Source organism: Medicago truncatula, chromosome 5 (genome assembly GCF_003473485.1).
Source record: "Medicago truncatula cultivar Jemalong A17 chromosome 5, MtrunA17r5.0-ANR, whole genome shotgun sequence".
Taxonomy (NCBI): Eukaryota; Viridiplantae; Streptophyta; class Magnoliopsida; order Fabales; family Fabaceae; genus Medicago; species Medicago truncatula.
The window spans coordinates 40491126-40511433 of record NC_053046.1 but is presented as its reverse complement, the minus strand read 5'-3'; the positions used below and the strand labels follow the sequence as shown (position 1 = coordinate 40511433).

Sequence of the window (20308 nt, the reverse complement as noted above, 5' to 3'; positions counted from 1 at the left end):
TACAACCCTAGAAGACCTCTAAAGTGTATACATAATATGATCTTGAATGTATGTTTAGAATTGTTTCAAATGGTCCGCATCAGCTACTCTCAATATGAACCTTGAGGCTAGTAGTCCGCAATTCCGCATGTTAAATGGGATTGTTTATGTGTGTCCGCTGTAATGTCATTAGTGGAACTTGTGCTGTCAAAGTCTCCCAGTCATTCTTGAGATCATGAACAAGGGCATTTGTAATAGGAACATTATTAACAAATAACATGTTTACTTTCCCAGAGCAAAAAAGAACCACATTGTTCCATAACACCTCAACACCTAATTTCACATCAGCTGTGACTCCCTCATACTTCTTCCCTTTCCCTTTAATCATATTAACGTAAGAAACCTCTCAATTGTTATGGCTAACCTTCTTTTTTCCCTCTCCTCCTAGCCAGCCACACCATGTGCTCAACTTAAACTTCTCCAACTCCACTTTTCTTGCAAGTCCCGACTCTCCCTCTCCAACCTCTTTTTTTCGATTAACTCTTTCCTTTATCGAAGTGTAAAAAATATTTGTAATCATATATTAAAAATCTATGATTTTCATTTTGAGAGGTGAATTTTTAGCCACTAAATTATTTCACCAAAAATAAATAAAAATGTGGGTTAGCTTGGGACATGGGAGTGTGCTCCTCCTCAAGGTCTTAGCTTCGATTCTCTCCAATACTAATTTGGTGGGCTAATTTAGCTTCTTAAAAAAAAGGACCAAAATGACTTTTTTTAAGGAAAGGATCAAAATGACTATTACCTCATAAAACAATTTCCATATTTTTTTTACTTCATAAAACAACTTCCACATTTTTTTTTTGTTGACAAAAAAACAACTTTCATTTTTAATCCTCAAAAAGTTTCCTTTAAATATTGGTCTCTTTAATTTTTCATCAATAATTTTAGTCCCTACATTTTTACAAAAGCTCGTGTTTTATATTTCGAGTAAATTTTTTAAATGATTATATATTAAAATATCATTAATTTGTCCTTTTTTTTACAAAATCATTAATTTATCTATAACTTCATATTAAAGTTTTTTTTTTTTTTTAACAAAAACAAAACGATATTCATTCATTTAAATTGATATAGTACAAGAACTTAGTGGTATTTATAGGTTAAAGAAAGACATAAAACCACCTTCCTCAATTAGTGAAGGAAAAAAGAGAACTTTGAAAAAAAGGTGAAGTTTCTCTAAAATAAAAACTAGGCAATTCTTGTAGGGAGATTTATTTTGGGTTTCAAATTAAAGATTAAATAATTAGATTATTATGTTAAAAAAATGTGAAGTTTCTCTTAAAAAAATACATTTAACATTTTTTTCTTCAAAAATGTTAAATGTATTTTAAATTCTTAAGAATGATATGTCGTAAGTAAATTTGGAGGATATTTATAGAGGACTAAAAATAAGAGTTGATATGTTTAGAAAGAGTAAAATCATATTTAACTCATAAAATATGTCAATATTTTAGCTAACTTCTTCTTTTTTTTTTTTTGACAAAAAAAAAAACTCTTTTTTTATCATATAAAATCAACTCTTTCCTTTAACTAATGTTATATATTGGCGCATGGATATTCGAATATACAATGACAGTGCGACATTTGTGGAATAAATCACAATAGAATATCTCCAGAAAGATTTCCCCTCACTTCCATCCTTCTCAACTTAAATAAATAATTTAAATGAGATGATAAATATTTTTTTAAGACAGGTCTAGTCTAATTTGTAAAATAATATTCTCTCTATTTTAACATAATAGTCGTTTAAGGTTTGTGCACAAATTTTTTTAAAATGATTAATTATGTTGTTTTTAATGGTAATTAATGTAATTTACTAAGATACCTTTATTACATATAGTTAGTGGAGTAGTTAAGTTGGATTAAATTCAATAAATAAATGATATAATAGTGGAAAAAAAATAAATACATTGATATTGTAAAATGATAATTATTGGCTAAATTACATTTTTAGTCCTCTAATTATTTAATTGGTATCGGATTGGTCCTCTAACTAAAAATTGATTTATTTCGGTCCTCTAAGTTTCTCATTGTTATTACATTTAGTACTTTCTGTTAGTTTTATTCAAATAAACGTTAGGGTTTGTGTTATGTGGCTCCTCTAAACGTTTTGGTCCTATGCCTTGTTAAGGTATTCATATGTATGTGTGAAACAGGAGATCAGATGCCCACATAACAGAAACCCTAACGTTTATTTGAATAAAACTAACAGAAAGGATTAAATGTAGTAACAGTGAGAAACTTAGAGGACCGAAATAAATCAATTTTTAGTTAGAGGACCAATCCGATACCAATTAAATAGTCAGAGGACCAAAAAGGTAATTAAGTCATAATTATTTTGATTCAGAGAAAAAAAATGCTAAAGAGACGTTATTTTGAGTTTGAGGGAGTAAGTACTAAATGGACTATCCTTGCCACACACTATGCCAGTGTTAGAAGTTGTTTCTCCTGTTGCGCACGTTGACGTGCATTCTGAGAGAGCAGAGCAATTACATCTAACATCAAGGGAGGTGTTGGAGAACCCCACAATGGATGATGTCTCTAGTTTGCTTTCAGATGAGGTGGATTACAATCTTTCGAGCCCGAGGGAGCTGGAGGAGAGTCCCAAAGGTTCCATTGAGAGTGCACCACATTCATCACATGTTGTTGAGCACCAAGAGGTGCATGAAGGGTTTGTAGAATCGGTGCAGGTTCAGATGGATACTGTTGTTGAGCACGATGACGTGCATGCTGGATCACACGCCTTGAAATCACATGTGGTTGTCGAACCACCCAGTGTTGTTAGTGGAAGTATGCCCACGGAAAAGGAACAAGATGTGGTTATTTTGCAAAAGCAAGAGGTTCATCCTAGCAAGAATATCGAGCATGGTTTAGATTTGTGGGCAAGAGTCCGAGAATATGATGAAAGATCAGCAGCTGAAGACTTCATGCCTGTTCTAACAAGAAAACAGAAACAGAAACTCAAGGTACAACAAGTCTTAGCAAAGCAACCTACTAAATCATTCGACTAGTCAATGAATTTCCTCTATTGGAATGTTAGAGCTGTTTTGCATTAATAATAGAGGACCCTTATTACCTAAGGGAAATGACTTACTTGCTACTATTAGTGTGGTTTGGCTTGACATTCTACCAAGTGAATTGAGGCTTGATTTCTTTCGAGATAGATGTGGATTTCCTAATTACAGATTTCCTTGATCTGTTCTTTGGACTGTTTTGTTGTTTCCTCTGTTTCTTTTCTTTTCTGTTCATTTTAGGGTTTTGGTCTAGTCCCCACTCCTTTTGTAAATATTTTCCCCCTTTTTTAATTATATCTTTTGAGTTTGGCGGTATAGGATGGAGGTCTCTCGGAGTGCCAACCTAGTTGGGATGTCGATGATGCCTCTTGATGTCTGTTACATATAATTATATCTTTTAAACATTTAAGACTTGGTACCTAATAGGTACCCCCATTGTGAGAAAAAAAAACTGAGGGTCTTAAAAGATGCAAATTCTAAATTAAGATTTCATTCTTAAATGGACCCACACCACCTTTTTATTAAAATAATAATTAAAAAGTGTATTAAAATAGATAGTGTATTGAATAAATAATATTGGTGGGATCCAATTAGACCTTTTGTTATAGGGTCTCCATTGGAGTGGTTGAGTACCTATTAAGTACTATTATTAAAAAATTATTAAAAAGTTACGTGTCAATATGGGACCCATTTAAGACCTCAAAGATGAGAGTCTCTATTGTAAATGCTCTTAAGAGAGATAATATTTATATGTTGAAAAATAAAAATAGAATTTTGATATTTATGACGTATGTATTGTCAATAAAAAGTTGCCTCATAATTTTAGTGAACGATAAGAAATTATGTTTTTATCGAGTTAGTTGTGTTATATATTTGTTCGATCTCTTAACCAATTTATAAATCAAACAACATGCAAAATATCATTTAATAAAAAAAAAATTAGCAAATCAATCATACCCTTAGTATAACTAAAGATTATAAGTTCGTCCTCGTAAACTTAATTCAGTTGATATGAACAATACATTGTATACTCAAGGTCAGTGGTTCGAATTCCAATCACTAAAAATAATTATAAGTTCGAATTCGGTGAAGAAAATGTAATAGTGTCAAATCTTTTGAGAAGAGATTTTTCGCTCATTATAGTTTTATCCGATTCAAAAGATTAATCCGATCGCAAAATATTATAATTGTCATGCCATGTGTCGTTTGAAGAAATAATAGAAAACTCCGAAAACACCCCTGTAACATAGGACGCGTCCCTTTATTGTCCTCAACAAGGTTTTGTTTGTTATCAACCACCATAACACAGTCTATATATAACCATAGCATCATCACCAACAGCAGCATCTGAATCTCCTTTTTCGTTTCGCACCAATTATTGACGAATTTCACTTTCCTCTTATTTTCTTTCTTCTCTCAAAACCAATAACCAAACACCGACCAAACCAAAACCAATTTTCTCTTCTCCTCGTTCGGATCGATCTCCATAGACAACAGCGAAATTCGCTTCATGATCCGATCGAGCTGAGAAGAGAAAAAAACCCTAATTTCGTTTTCGTTGATTTGAATTTCAACAAATTTAGCTGCATGAGCTGGTTTGGAAAACTGCGTTTATTCTCCAACCATAATTCCTTTCACTTCATTACTTGTTTATTAATCTTTAATCTTCATTTTAAACCTTCATTATCCAATTCCAATAGCCTAAGTAGTATTAATTTTCATTCTAATTCCAACTATGGAGTCACGAATTAAGACTAATCCCAATTCACGAAAAGGTTCATTTTTTAACTACCCTCTTTTTATTTTTTATTTTGGTTTATAAATGTTGATGCTTTTTTTTTTGTTCTGAATGTGGTAATTAATTATTTGATTAGATTATAATAGATCTGGTTTTAGGTTTGTGGGCTTTAATTTCGCTGCTTTTACTCCTAATTGATTAAATTTCTAAATTTTTGTGATCAGGGTATTTTTTATATATTCATTGATTAAATTTCTAATTTTTATGATGTTGTTATTTTTATATATTGGTAAAAAATACGTGAATAGGGTTTGAAAAGTGAGAGAGAGAAAAAAGTGAAAAATCTTTTGGGTCGTTGTCATCATCAGAATCTGAAATGATGAATAATTAAAGAGTTTTATTGGTTTGTTTCTAATAGAGATTTGATGTGTTTTTGTGTCTGATAATTGTGTTTATTTGACATGTTTTGGTTCTATTAGTGTGTTTATGTTTGTTATTGACTTTGATTTTTGTTGTTGTTGTTGTACTGCCTATGTAGGTTTGTGTTATGTCAATGTTGATCAGCAGCCTCGAAGGTCGCCGTCTGTTATTGTCATAGGCGGTGGCATGGCTGGGATTGCTGCTGCCCGTGCACTTCATGATGCTTCATTCCAGGTATTCAAGCAAATGATATAGCGGTTTACTTTATTTTACTTACTATTCAGTTTGCCAAGAGTTACATGCAATGACACTGACACTAAGGAGAGTAGATAAGATGATGGATGGTCATATCACTAGTGGTAGAGGAAGACCTAGAAAAACTATTAAGAAAGATCTAAAGATTAATGAGTTGGATAGAAATATAGTTTATGGCGTAATTTGATCCATGTAGCCGATCCCACTTAGTGGGATAAGACTGGCTAGTTGTTGTTGAAACTATTTAAGGTGCAACATGTGTCCCTTGGATGCCAGACACACCTTCAATCTGAAGTGTCAGTGTTTTATAGATTACATGCCACATCAATACACAATGTTTGTCTTCGATTTTGGCTTGTGGCTATATGACTACAATTATCTGTGTCTGTTATTTGCTGTGGGTTGTTAGTTATGTCTACTAATTGAAGATGATTAAGAATTAAATGTCCTGTACATATAACTTAAGTTTAATGCTAATTGCAATCTATTTCATTGGAAATATTTGCAACTCATTTATGATTGCGATTGTTGTATTTTGGCTCAATAAGTTATCTTAAAGTAACAGTAGCTTGTTTAAAACCATTTTATGCTATCTTGGATTATACAACTTCACTTGGTTGTTTTGTTAGAGTTTAAAATTGGATTTGACTGGCTTTGTACTTTAGTCAAACCAAACCACACCTTTGGGACAAATTATCATTTCCACATGGTGACATATGAACACACATATATTTAGCTAATGAAGAGAGACACCATCTCCTTTAATTATTATTATTTTTCCTCTTATTCTCATTTCAACATACATACTTTTGTATCTATCAGCTCCTTTATTTGGATTGAGAGTTGTACTGAAGTTCACTACTTTTCAGGTCGTTCTTTTAGAATCACGGGATAGAATTGGTGGCAGAATTCACACTGATTACTCATTTGGTTTTCCTGTTGACCTAGGTGCATCATGGTAAAGATTATACTCTTTTTGTTCTGATTTTTTCATGTTGACAAAAACGCAAGATTTCTTTCTTTTTTATTTTAGCATTGAAAATGGATGATTATGATTCAGGTTGCATGGAGTTTGCAATGAGAATCCTCTGGCTCCATTGATTGGGAGGCTGGGACTACCTCTTTACCGGACTTGTGAGGATAACTCTGTCCTATACGATCATGATTTGGAAAGGTAAATGCATTTTTTGTTATTATATGGTAGTAGTTATCAATTTCTTCAATGCTTTTGTAAGTAATTAACGACTACATTGCATGCTTCAATCTTTCCTCTGGTCAACTTGAATGGTATATTATTGGATATGGGATTCTTCAATTCAAACTTGTCAACTTTTTACAGCTATGCACTCTTCGATATGGAGGGGAATCAAGTTCCACAAGAGCTGGTTACAGAAGTTGGTAAAACATTTGAAATGATTTTGCAAGAGGTATGTCATTTGTTTATTTCTAGGTATTAGGTGTACCTGATGTGTTGTATTTCTTAGAATTCAAATTTTCAGGAATACATTTTTTTTAATTGAAATCGCAAATGTTTGATTCAACTTGTTTACAATGAGCATCTCATCTAACAATTGACACTTCATTAATGCAGACAGATAATGTACGACAGGAATTCAGTGAAGACATGTCCATTCTACGTGCACTTTCAATTGTTTTTGAAAGAAAGCCAGAACTGAGGTCATTATTGGCATAAAACTCAAATTTTTTGACCACCATTCATTTTATCAAAGCTCATGTAGTGTATATATAATTTGATTTTCATTATTGGATGCAGGTTGGAGGGGCTTTCACACAAGGTGCTTCAGTGGTATTTATGCAGAATGGAGGGCTGGTTTGCTGCAGATTCTGATTCTATATCACTGAAATGTTGGGACCAGGTAATTGCAAGAAACCGTGTTCAAGATGTTTGGGTTCTATTATTTGTATTTGTCTATTTCAAGTTTTTTTTTTTTTTTTTGAAAATCTATTTCAAGTTTATGTCATTGAAATTTGAATTGCATGGCGGTGGACTGAGGATTCATGTTTGGTTTTTCCATTTCAGTTCTTTGTCCTTGTTGATCTTTTTTATTAGACACATTATTGAAGGAAACAATTATTAGGTGGCAAGTTCTTATTTATACACCATTGGTGCGAGTTTTAGGTTAAATGTTAATAATATGCCATTTGTACCGGCTTTTATTGAGGATATTATAATATTAGATGTAAGGGATATAAAAATGAGATTAATAAGTGACTCCGTATGGTTTCATATACTCACATTATGTTGCGAGTAACTTGTAATCATTACGTGCATTAACATTTTGATGTGTAACTCACCCTTCTCTATATATCTGGTTACAGGAAGAATTGCTCCCTGGTGGTCATGGTCTTATGGTCAGGGGCTACCTACCTGTTATACATACCCTAGCCAAGGGTCTTGACATTCGGTTGGGGCACAGGTATATATTTGTTTGAAGTTTTGTTTTGAAAGTCTTTGTCCTGTTTTGTTGGTTTGCCAAACTAACTGGCATTGATGATGCCTATTTTCAGGGCGACAAAGATAGTTAGGGGATATAATGGAGTGAAGGTGACTACTGAAAATGGGAAAACATTTGTTGCTGATGCTGCTATCATTGCTGTACCTCTTGGGGTACTGAAAGCAAATGTAATAAAATTTGAGCCAAAACTTCCAGATTGGAAAGAAGCTGCCATTGCCGATATCGGGGTTGGAGTTGAGAATAAAATAATTTTACACTTCAAAAATGTATTTTGGCCCAATGTGGAGTTCCTGGGAGTAGTTGCTGAGACATCTTATGGATGCAGCTACTTTCTTAATCTTCACAAAGCTGCAGGTCATCCTGTTCTTGTTTACATGCCTGCTGGGCGGCTGGCCAAAGACATTGAGAAAATGTCTGATGAAGCAGCTGCCGACTTTGCTTTCACACAACTCAAGAAGATCCTTCCTGATGCTTCTTCACCGGTAATTATAATAGTTTTAATTTTATTTAACTCGTTTTTTCCTATGGAATAAAAGTGAGAGGTTCAAAGTGGATTTGGTTCCTCTAAAGTGATAGGGACTGAAGGGTGCATTTTAGAAGATATAGTGTGGAATTGAAACTAATTGATTAGAAAAATTATCACTTGTATTTTACTTTCTAATGTGTACTGTCTAGTTTAGAGGAGTGAAATCTCTTGAACCATGTTTTGTAGGGTACAGAATCTTTAAAATTTAATCCATTTAGGTTCTTGTGCATAGATTCTCTGATGATAGCTATATGGCTGAATTGAGTCTGTTTCCTTTATGCAGATTCAGTATCTCGTGTCTCGGTGGGGTACAGATATTAATTCACTAGGTTCTTATAGTTTTGACGCAGTTGGGAAACCGCATGGTCTGTATGAGAGGTTGCGGGTTCCTGTAGATAACTTATTCTTTGCAGGGGAAGCAACGAGTGTATTATATACAGGGTCTGTTCATGGTGCATATTCTACTGGAACCATGGCTGCTGAGGACTGCAGGATGCGTGTCCTAGAAAGATATGGGGAACTAGATATATTCCAGCCAGAGTTGGAAGAGGGTTCAGTCATTCCACTTCTGATATCTCGTATTTGATCTTTTGGAAGCCTTATGCTGCCCCCTAATGAGTGGCGTGTCTTTCCTCAATGTTGTTTTGAACAGTAGACGGTTCAATCTTTGTACCTTTAATGTATTGTGATTCCTAGAGGTTGAGTAATGTCATGAATAGAGCATAAATGCATCATTGGGTATTTGGACAGTACATTTGGTTATATTTTCTGCCAAATATGGTTGGCTACTTTGGTGTTTTCCCTGGTTATCATTTTAAGCTGCGGAACCTGAAATTTTGTTTTTTCTGGAGAGCAATGCAGTATTGTACTCTTTTTAATGTAATCTTTACATTATATCTATTTATATTTTGAGATCCTTTTCTTTGATCTTATAGTTACTAGTTAATGAAGTCAAACATTATTTAGAGTCATATTTTCCACCACCTAATTGGTTCCGCCATCATCAAATGAGAGTTTTGAAATCCACCTTTCCATAATCCTTCCACTGGTTGAAATACTAATGCTGGGTCTGAAAACTGATTTGTTTTACTTAAAATCATAAAAATGTATGAACTGATATTTTTTAGGAAACCAAATTAACAGAGGACAGGAAATGATATTACAAAAGAATCCCCTTTTTTTTGTTCGAAACAGAAGAACCCCGTATTCAAGAGTTATTGCTCAACCCAAAAGATTTCTAACAGAAAAGATGTTAAATACCCTCACTTTCCTTCCTTGTCAGATATTCCCTCACATATACTAACAACCTGCCATGTCATGAAATTCTTATCCAACTTCCTATTCAGCTTAGTTGTTGAGCTTATGCCCAAACTCAGAATCCTAGAAGATATACAGAACAAACCCAACATCAATATCCCTGAAGTTTGAAAACAAGACAAATCTGCTAAAGTGTTCTTCCATCCATGCCTGGATTGCTGGAATAGAGAAGTTACAGTAAGAAATGCCTCTATACGTCGGCAACCAGTCGATCCAAAGTGTCGTCTTCAGCAGATCTCTTGACGCGAACAATAGCTTTTTCAACCTACAACATTATAAATTGGTTCACACCTCACGCAACAAACAATTTCATGTAGAACATGAAACAAATAAATTCTTGTCTAGACCAGATGTTTTGAATACCTCTACACCCCAGTTTGTTCTGGCAGTCAGAATTATTAGTGTAACAGTCTGTATAAAAACTCCAAGGATCATTCCCCACCAGATACCCTATAAAAATCACAATTAAATTCATTACACGGCGCTAACTTTGTACAAATATAAAACTAAAATCAGTAAGAGAATTGTTTAAACTTACAGCTACTCCTAAAGAAGTTTTAAAGCCAAGAACACATCCAACAGTAAGACCAATGACATAGTAACAAGCCAAGTTTACATAAGCCACCAAAGCTTGCCATCCACTTCCAATTGCAACGCCTGAAATTTTTCAAAGAACAGCAAACAAAAGCAGGGATCAGATTCAGAAATGTGGAAAAACTGAAACTGGTGTTTATGATTATAAATTATAATTATTACCTGACAGTATAGGTTGAATGCCATTCAGAAGGACAGAAATGGCAAGCAATGGAGTCAAGTCAGATACAGCTTCAATGACTTCAGAGTCAGAAGTGAAAAGGTTTCTCAAACCATCCCGGAATATCAAAATAATGGCGGACAGAACTACGCTTATGAGGATACTATTCCCATTCACGACGAAGATGGCAAATTTTGCTACTCTTGGATGAGCTGCTCCTAATTCATTGCTAATTCGCACACTGAAATTACAGGACCTACTTTTAATATAAGTGAAAATTGTCTAAATAGAACACATTGTTTTTGGTCAATTGTCACTAACCTGGCTGCTGCACCAAGGCCCAACATGACTTGCATATCCCAGTTTAAGTAATTCATGCTGAAAATGGAAGTACATTAGGATGGAGTATCATGGTTAGATAACATGTTGGCAAATATTAAGAAACATTATTCTAAGAGAAATTGTTAACATACCAAATGGAAATAGAATCCAGTGCCACTGTGGGATTAGATAGCAGCCCTGATATGAGTACTAGTCCTTGATTGTACCATATCTCCAAGCTACAATTAGATACATTTCATATTATCAAAACAAACTAGTCCTTAATTGTTTATTTGTGTGTATGCATTCATATATGTCAGATAGTGAAAAGAGATATGATTTGTTGACATTAAAATTTTGTCGTCGAGTACGGTGTCCTTTCGTTTTCGTGTATATTTTGGAATCTGTGCAAGTTGTAGAAAATATAAATTAAGAGAGATAGATAAACACATCTGGTGGCTAATTCTGATGTTCAAATAACATAATTGGAGTGAAAATAAGCATGTAGTCATACCATAACATCACAGCAGAAGCAACTGTAAGCTTAAAGTAAGGCCAAATTCCTATGAAGGCCTTCATAGTGAAGCCAGTCCAAGTTTCCTTGCATTTTGGACTAAAAATGATGTACAATGCATTTAAAAAGACAAGAATCCACCAAGAAAAGCTGAGAGTAAGGGCTGCACCTAGAAGGCCATAGCCTAAAACAACAACGACTAGCCAGCTAAGAAGCGCATGAAGAAGGAGAACTCCAACTGCCATATATGCCAGAGGATTAACAATGTTCTGCGCTTGGAGAAACCTCTGCATTGGACAGCTGAATGCAAATGCGTAGAGTTGCGGAATAAGTCCACGAGCGAACACTTGACCTTGCACGGCTATGCTCTCTGTCTGTCCTATGACTTTTAGAAAATCTCCAGAGAACCAATAGAGAAATGTGAGAATCACTGCTGCACCAAAATGTAAGATGATTGCTCTCTGCAATGTTATGCACATTGCTGCATGCTTTTTGGCTCCATAAGCTTGTCCACACACAGTTTGCACTGCACTTGCCATTCCTAGCTATTTAAGGAAAATGACAAATATGAATATATTAAAAAATCATAGTTAGGTTTAACATTAATCTTAAGGTGAATACTTAGGTACAATGCTAAGTCTTACTGTTCTCTACTATAAAATAGTACAAATTCCACCAACATTTTTGAAAAGTTGTAAAATACCGTCTTTTGAAAAAACTGTTGCTTTGTGATTGAATCAATATGAACAGTGCTTAGAGCTCTAGGCACTCTTATGTAAGTTTGGTCCAAATTTTTCAAGTAAAATGCTGTCAACATGATGTACATATAATATAATAATGATAAATATTTTCTAAGACATTAACAATTCTACTTTGAACTGAGGGTAAAGTAGATAGCATGAGAATCATACCATAATGCCATAAGCAAGACCTTGAATTCCAACACTGGCTATGGATGCTCCAGCAAGCTCTAGAGATCCTAAATGTCCACAAAACATCATGGTCACAAAGCTTAACATAAAATTGCAAAGGTAGACAACAATAGAAGCACCAGAAAGGATCCATAGGAGTCTTGACTCCCAAGCAACAAGTTTAAGCCACCATCTCAACCCAATAGGCCTATGTTCCAAGAATTCTTCAATAGCATCTGATGATAAATCTGCAATGTGTGTGTGTGAGTGTGAGTCAAGCCCCACTAGAAATGGTTGGTTTTCCATTATGTTCCCTACAACAAGTCCTAACCAGTTCACTCACTGTTCGGAATGAAGCATCAACATTACAAGTAGATCATTTATCAATGAGAATTTTCATTTATTTTTTCATTTTGTAGCTACCCTTCCACATTTTGTTGTTGGCCTTTGATTTTTATTGTTGGCAATCATTACTAAACATAGACAAAGAAGATAAAAGGACCAGTACTCACGTTTTAGTTGTGAATAAGACTTTTAGGTGGGTCAATATTGTTCTTCTGAGTGTTTTTGGGGTACAAAAGTGCCACTTACATGTCACTTCTTAGGCCCACATTTAAGAATGTCTGAATCTCACCTGAACTATTGCATTATGTATAGGCATTATTGTTGCCAAAATTAAATAGTTGTATTTTGTTTTGTTAAACAACAATATAAATGTAAATACACACCTCCAAATTTTATAATTTCATTCAACACCCTATTTTCTCTCCATATTATGCATTATATATGAAGATTTAAAGTAGTTGGCTTAATATCGGCTTTGAGAGCATTAAATGGCACCAAGGCCAATATAACAGTGTAGAATAATTAAATTGAAGGCAGTTAAGAACAAAAATTTGCTGAAATTTATCAAAATATAAGCAACTATGGAAGAATTTTCAAAGAGTTATGGCACTGTCTGTGACAATTAGACTCATATACAATATGTTAAAGTGATATCATTACAATCATTGCAAACTTCCAAATATATTCGCTGGTCTGCTTCAAGCATAATTCCTACAACACAACCATCAAACCATATGATATACAATATGTTAAAATGATATCATTACATCAATTTAATCATTGCAAGCTTCCAAATATATATATTTAGGAAATTTCTCCAACATTTAGTGGAGTAGTTAAGTGAGTTGCAATAAAATAAATAAACTGGTAAGTATTGTTTTAACGTAGCAATATATTCATAGACATTGGTGTGGATCTTCATGATCTAAATTCAGCCATGGACACTATACTTGTTAAGTTGTACCATTTTTGTTCATATTATGCAGAAAAATATTTTGCCTTTTCAAAAGAATATATAGAAGCAACTGTTCAGAAATTGCTTGATGGAAACTGAATTCAGATATGTAAGTAGATAAATTGTTTTTGAGCTATCCCATTTAAGTTGAGAATATAAATATTCATAGATCAAACAAGTTGAACAATAAATATAACAACTGTTTTTACAAGTTAACAATAAAAAAGAAGGAACAAAATAACTCATGTGCAACTTTAAGAAGCACAAATGCAGCATGTAAGCAAAATTGATGGCCTTCGAGCCGATTGAATCAACTCCAGATAATTTCTAAGAAACCGGTCAATCTACAAAACTTTTCTAAGAGCAATGTCGATGAATCATCTACTCGGAAGCCCTTTTTTAAATGTAAAAGTACAGACAAATTTGACTTGTTATATACATCAGTGTGTTTCAAAATACCAGATAGAAATATTTGCTGATCTTTACTCAGCCCAAAGAATCACTTCCTCAAAGTTTCAACATTTTCTAAAACAGATTTAGAATATGCTGAAAGATAGATGTTAGTATGAAAAAGGGTTTCAAGACCAAGAGGAGAAAGGACAGAGAGTGTATTGGCAGTGGCAATTTGAAGAGAAAAGCATGCTTTCGTGGAAGAGATGCGGCATAAATAAGGAAACAGATAAATCTCAGATTCTCAACTCCTCGATATTTGTATCCACCATTATCAACTCCAGTCCTAACTAATATGTTGTTAAAGTGTTCTTCCATGCCTGGAATATAAAAGTTACAGTTAGAGAAATGCCTCTATACGTCGGCAACCAGTTGATCAAAGGTCTCGTCTTCAGCAGACCTCTTAGCACGAACAATAGCTTTTTCAACCTACAACAACATTATAAATTATTTCACACCTTCCCAAGTGACAAACAATTCATGTTGAACATGAAACAGATAAAATCTTATAGTCTAGGCAAAAAAAAGTTTTGATTACCTCTGCACCCCAATTTGTTCTGGCAGTCAGAACTAATAGTATAACAGTCTGTAGAAAAACTCCAAGGATCATTCCCCACCAAATTCCCAAAGAAATCACAATTGCATTCATTTCATTAATCTAACTCTACCAATTTAATAAACTATAATCAGTGAGAGAAATGTTTTAAACTTACAGTTACTCCTAAAAAAAGTTTTAAAGCCAAGAACACATCCAACAGTAAGACTAATGACATAGTAGCAAACCAAGTTTACATAAGTCACCAAACCTTTCCATCTAATTCCAATAGCAATACCTGAAATTTTCAAAGTAACAGCAAACAAAAGGTGGGATCAGATTCAGAAGTATGGAAAAACCATATATGGTGCTCATGCATATAATTTTATTTTATTTTATTTTAAAACAGTAAATGGTAGTATTTTATCTGACAGTGTAGATTGAATGCCAATTAGAAGGACAGAAATGGCAAGCAATGGAGTCAAGTCAGATACAGCTTCAATTACTTCGGAGTCAGAAGTGAAAAGGTCGCTCAAGCCAACCATGAATATCAAAATCATGGCGGACAAAAATATGCTAATGAGGATGCTATTTGCATTCACGACGAAGACAGAAAATTTTGCTACTCTTGGATGATCTGCTCCTAACTCTGCTAACTCGCACCCTGAAATCATAGGATCTACTTTTAATATGTTTGTGTGGAAGTTGTTTAAATGAAAAGCATTGTTTTTGTCGATTGTCACTAACCTTGCTGCTGCACCAAGGCCCAACATAACTTGCATATCCCAGTCTAAGTAATTCATGCTGAAAATAAAAGTATATTACAATGGAGTATCATGGTTAAATGAAATGGTGGCAAATAATAAGAGACTATTCTAAGAGAAATTGTTAACATACCAAATGGAAATAGAATCTAGTGCCACTGTGGGATTAGATAGCAGGCCTGAAACAAGCAATAGTCCCTGATTGTAACATATATCCAAGCTACAATAAGAAAAATTTCACCATTTATCAAAATAAACTGGTCTAAACTAGAGGTGAAGTTTTTCAAAATAATAATGGTTGTTTGCTAATTTGTGTGTATGTATGCATATATATCACAGAGTGAAGAGAGAGATGTTTTTCTGACAATTTGTTGACGTTGAATACAAAGTCATTTGACTTTTGTGCATATTTTGAAAAAGTAAGACATTGAAATAAACACACACAGTGTCAAATACAATACCTGTATTTTAATGTTCAAATAACACAACTGGAATGAAAATGAGGATGTAGTCATACCATAACATCGCAGCAGAAGCAACTGTGAGCTTCAAGTAAGGCCAAATTCCTATGAAGGCTTTCACAGTGAAACCAATCCAAGTTTCCTTGCATGTTGGGCTAAAAAGGATGTACAATCCATTAAAAAAGACAAGAATCCACCAAGAAAAGCTGAGAGTGAGGGCTGCCCCGAGAAGGCTATAGCCTAAAACATAGACGACTAGCCAGCTAAAAAGCATATGAAGAAGGAATACTCCAACTGCCATATATGTCTGATGATTAACAATATTCTGCGCCTGCGAAGACCTCTGAATTGGACAGCTGAATGCAAATGCATAGAGTTGAGGAATAAGTCCGCGAGCGAACATTTGACCTTGTGCAGCAATGCTCTCTGTCTGCCCCATGGCTTTTAGAAAATCTCCAGAGAACCAATAGAGAAATGTGAGAGTCACTGCTGCACCAAAATGTAAGATGATTTCTCTCTGCAATGTGATGCACATTGCTGCATGTTTTTTGGCTCCATAAGCTTGTCCACACACAGTTTGCACTGCACTTGTCATTCCTAGCTATTTAAGGAAAATGACAAATATCAATATATCAAAATCATATTTAGGTTGAAGGATAAAACTTTGGTATAGTGCTATAGGCACTGTTCCTACTGTTCTCTACTGCCTCTATCATTTTTTAAAAGATGTATGCAAGTTTAGTCCTAATTTTAAAACTAAAATGGTGTCAATGCTTGTTTGTTTGTTTTCTAACAAACATGCACATATAATAATGATAATAATTTTCAGTCATTATCAACTCCACTTTGAACTAAGGATAAAATATAGTATGAGAATCATAAGCCAGCAAAGCCACTAAAGAGACTTGTCCACACAAACTAGTTTGAGGCAAGGTTAATTTCTGTGGTGAAGCTGAACAATTATATATATGCCACTATAGACATGATAAATTATTGTATAGTTATGCTTTATGAAAAGAGTGGATAAATATGAACTAAACTAAGCATGCATACGATGTGACAAGTGACATGAATGTTTCCAACTCAAGACCATAATATATCTGAGCAATAAAATGTCCCACATCGTTTAAAACATAGAATATGCAATGGTTTATAAACTTCCAACACAGCCAATTGTTCGCTGAGTTGATTTACACCAACTTGTAACCCATGTGGGAGCAACAAGGTGATGGAACATGATTGTGTCTTAACAGGTTGGGCTGTAGGGTACATTATGCTGGCCTGCCCACTCCAAGTTGAGAGTTGGGCCATGGGATTTGGGCGAAGGCTCAGATCTCCTGGTCACTAGAACGGAGGGATCCGCATGAGGCTGGTTTCACAGAGCAGTGAACACTTCCTTCTCTTGACAGTGGAGGGATCACAGGCTGCAGTATTCTCAGCCCATATGGCCTGGTGAGCCTAGCCATTGAACCATCATTTTTTTTTCTTTTTTCTTAAACAAGTTAACGAAGGGAACTGCATCAGATTCTTGAAATAATTGTGTTAAATAAAGTTGTAAAGTATATAAAGTTTAGTAAATTGGAAAACTTTTGTGCTACTTATTGTGTCCAAAAAAAATTCACTACCTAGGTAAATATTATTTGTCAGTTGACGTTGTTCTTCTGTTCACAGCTTCAACTGGCTTTGGACAATTTTCAAGTACCGGCCTAGGGCGTCATAATAGAACTCGACACAAACTAGCTGTGGGGCAATAGGTCTTGTTTGTATCAGTAGAAAATATATATACATATCATATGTCTCAAAGTTCAACTCATATCAATCGTAAAGATGATGATTGCTATCTACTTCTGGAAAATTGCTTCTTCAATTGTCTTTGGTGGCTTATGATTTATGAGCTTTGTATATGATGACAATACTCTATGGAAGATATTATTCTGTCATGTTATATATATCATCCTTTAGGTATACAATTCTTCAATTATTCAATGCATGATATATTAGAAGTCTAACAAAACTCTAAAACTAATATTCTTTCAACAATGAACAAAATAATAGTGAAATTGATCAGAAATACCAGTATTGTCAAATCCGCTGATCCTGCAAGAACATATTTTGAAAAACTAGAGAAAATTTTCAAAATTGAAAAACAAGTCTTCACCTGAACAGTAATATTGAAAATTGGTGATGTATGATTTACTTCTAGGTTTTGGATAATTTTATGGGTTTATGGTCCTCTTATTTATAATGTGTTCAACATTTACCCTTTTATCCGATGTGGGACATATAACTCATACTTGTACACAACATGTATCTTTTAGCAGTTTATCTATCCAATTTATGCTCATGGTGGATTTTATCCATGCATATAATGCATATACTTTTTTTGTCATCCTTAATAATTGTCGCTATCACCACTTTTTTTAAAGGTTTTTTTTTTTTTTTTTTTTTATATAAACCAGATATCTTCTGCATACAATTGCAGGGACTAATCACTCAAAACGGGTAGGACCACAATGGTTGGAAAATCTCTCAAGAGATTTAATTGGTGCATTCATAGGGCTGGAATCGAACCCAATAACCTTTGTCGTTTGGTTAAACTTAAAGAGATCTCTCATCATCTCATTCAAGTGTTATTGGGTAACAAATCTATTTTTTTTTTAGGGAATTATTATTATTAAAACTTAGTTTATATACATTTTTTTTCTTTTTAAATATAATCCTACATTTTAATTATAATTACTTATTTGTTTTTCAGTTTTATCATTCATTAAATTTATTAAACTCAGCACATATTTTATCAAATTTAATAGATAATTTTAAGTTGACTCAATTGATAAGAAGTTGAATCACGCACAATATTGTTGGTGTTGACTCATTTGGTATAGAGATGAGTGACACGTAAGATTGTGAGTTCAATTATTGTTGTCGATGTGATGACATTTTTACTAGATGATCCGTAAGTAGCTATCTAGTGCTCTTTAAACTTGAGGTTTGCCATGACCCTAGTGAGCATCCAGAGGTTACCTAAACTTTTTGCAACCAATTTTTTTTAATAGATAATTTATTTTTTAAATAATATATTGATAGAGAAAAATTTAAATAATTATTTAGTTAAAATTAAATTATTTATTTAATCAATTTTATATATACAAATTTGTTTTCTTACATGTGTCTGTTATATATATTCATTCTAAACACGTACTCATGATTATCATTTCAATTTTTACAACTAGGACCTTGTTTATTTTATATTTTAGATAGATGTTAATAAATCATTTAATCGATTGTGGGTTATTATGATGAGTAATTTTTTCTTTCATTATTTATTTATGAGATGAGATGAGATATATGAATTTTAAATAAATATTATACATAACCTAAATAATAATATTATACTATATATGTAACTCATATGTGCAGGATTTTGTATTTTGCCGTTTTATGCTATTAATATAGATGATGTGAGTTTGTTCGCAGATTCATCATCTTTTTTTAGCGAATTTGCATTATATCGATGTACTTTATCAAATTGAATGAATGAATATCATTTATTTTTATTAAATAAAATGTAACTCGGGTAGCGCCGGATAACTACGCTTGTAATATAATACTGCGATGAAATCAAGTCATAACAAAATACTTCCACTGTACCATATATATATCACGATTACCTCCATTTGCATCATCAAGTTTAACATAATATAAGTAAGGCTTCCACATTAAATCAACACAGAAAACCAACATAATCAACACTAGGGTTTTCATAATAATAATAATCCCAAAATGAGTATTGCTATATCATGCGAAATAATTCTCAAGAAAGCTCCCGAAAATCAATTTGGCCAATCAAAGTTGTTGCTTTGCGGAATACACGGTCAAACCAAGACATATCAGCTTCTCTCGGGACAAATTTGGGACAAACTATTCGCTATGAATAGTATTTTCCTCCCAAAATATTGCAAAGTACATCATCAAGTTCCAAATTGAAACATGTAATATTCGATTCTTAAAATTCTCATACTAAATCCTTCACCGCTACTACAACTTATATGAGTTAACTCACATTAAATTGAGAACGTGACTTAATCACGCTCGTATAACGTCTATGTGGAGTATTTTCGTCAATTGGTATGAGAGTGAACAATTTTGGATAAGAGAAGAGCAATTTTCTAGTTTGTATATGTCATTTGTGTCTCAACTCTCAACGCTTTGAACATCAAAACCAAGTTCCGTGTAGATAATGATAATAACATAATTCCTTTGAACAGTCATGCAAAATATTTGTTTTCAACTTGTTTACTTATGTTCTCGTAATATAATATGCTTCAAGTTCAATCGAATTCTTATCTTTTCCTGTATATATTTATAATCAATCCTTATCTTTATCGACGTATTTGTGAACACATATTAAATCCAAAAAACCTGCACAAACACCTTATGAACAAATTGTCAAGGCCAATTCTATAACCATTTTGTTAACTAAAAAAATTAACATGTATGCTTCTGAAA

The 20308-nt window shown here is 33.5% G+C and overlaps 3 protein-coding genes across 3 annotated transcripts; 1 reads left to right on the top strand and 2 right to left on the bottom strand.

Moving 5' to 3' along the window:
• The first annotated feature begins 4347 nt into the window (after positions 1-4347).
• LOC11435419 (polyamine oxidase 2) lies at positions 4348-9399 on the top strand. Its single transcript, XM_003617270.4, has 10 exons — positions 4348-4831; positions 5333-5448; positions 6339-6427; positions 6530-6643; positions 6809-6896; positions 7061-7146; positions 7244-7346; positions 7810-7907; positions 7999-8428; positions 8756-9399. Exons 1-10 carry the CDS (start codon positions 4792-4794, stop codon positions 9056-9058), a joined length of 1467 nt encoding a protein of 488 aa, XP_003617318.1. The 5' UTR covers positions 4348-4791; the 3' UTR covers positions 9059-9399.
• A 169-nt stretch (positions 9400-9568) lies between these two features.
• Positions 9569-12716, bottom strand: LOC11431940 (protein DETOXIFICATION 41). Its single transcript, XM_024783988.2, has 8 exons — positions 12290-12716; positions 11379-11923; positions 11017-11103; positions 10865-10921; positions 10546-10784; positions 10328-10446; positions 10153-10239; positions 9569-10054 (listed from the first exon to the last, which is right to left on the bottom strand). Exons 1-8 carry the CDS (start codon positions 12593-12595, stop codon positions 9980-9982), a joined length of 1515 nt encoding a protein of 504 aa, XP_024639756.1. The 5' UTR covers positions 12596-12716; the 3' UTR covers positions 9569-9979.
• A 98-nt stretch (positions 12717-12814) lies between these two features.
• LOC11423328 (protein DETOXIFICATION 41) lies at positions 12815-17272 on the bottom strand. The gene is made up of 4 exons (XM_039834120.1): positions 15856-17272; positions 15472-15558; positions 15322-15378; positions 12815-15238 (listed from the first exon to the last, which is right to left on the bottom strand). Exons 1-4 carry the CDS (start codon positions 16392-16394, stop codon positions 15163-15165), a joined length of 759 nt encoding a protein of 252 aa, XP_039690054.1. The 5' UTR covers positions 16395-17272; the 3' UTR covers positions 12815-15162.
• Positions 17273-20308: the final 3036 nt, after the last annotated feature.

Coding starts and splice junctions, on each gene's coding strand:
- LOC11431940 (XM_024783988.2), bottom strand. CDS start 12,595: ATGGAAAACCAACCATTTCTAGTGGGGCTTGACTCACACTCACACACA. Junction 11,924..12,289: donor GTCTTGCTTATGGCATTATG/GTATGATTCTCA, acceptor TTCCTTAAATAG/CTAGGAATGGCAAGTGCAGT. Junction 10,922..11,016: donor CTGGATTCTATTTCCATTTG/GTATGTTAACAA, acceptor TTCCATTTTCAG/CATGAATTACTTAAACTGGG.
- LOC11435419 (XM_003617270.4), top strand. CDS start 4,792: ATGGAGTCACGAATTAAGACTAATCCCAATTCACGAAAAG. Junction 5,449..6,338: donor TTCATGATGCTTCATTCCAG/GTATTCAAGCAA, acceptor ACTACTTTTCAG/GTCGTTCTTTTAGAATCACG. Junction 6,897..7,060: donor TTGAAATGATTTTGCAAGAG/GTATGTCATTTG, acceptor TCATTAATGCAG/ACAGATAATGTACGACAGGA.
- LOC11423328 (XM_039834120.1), bottom strand. CDS start 16,394: ATGACAAGTGCAGTGCAAACTGTGTGTGGACAAGCTTATGGAGCCAAA. Junction 15,559..15,855: donor GCTTCTGCTGCGATGTTATG/GTATGACTACAT, acceptor TTCTTATTGTAG/CTTGGATATATGTTACAATC. Junction 15,379..15,471: donor CTAGATTCTATTTCCATTTG/GTATGTTAACAA, acceptor TTTTATTTTCAG/CATGAATTACTTAGACTGGG.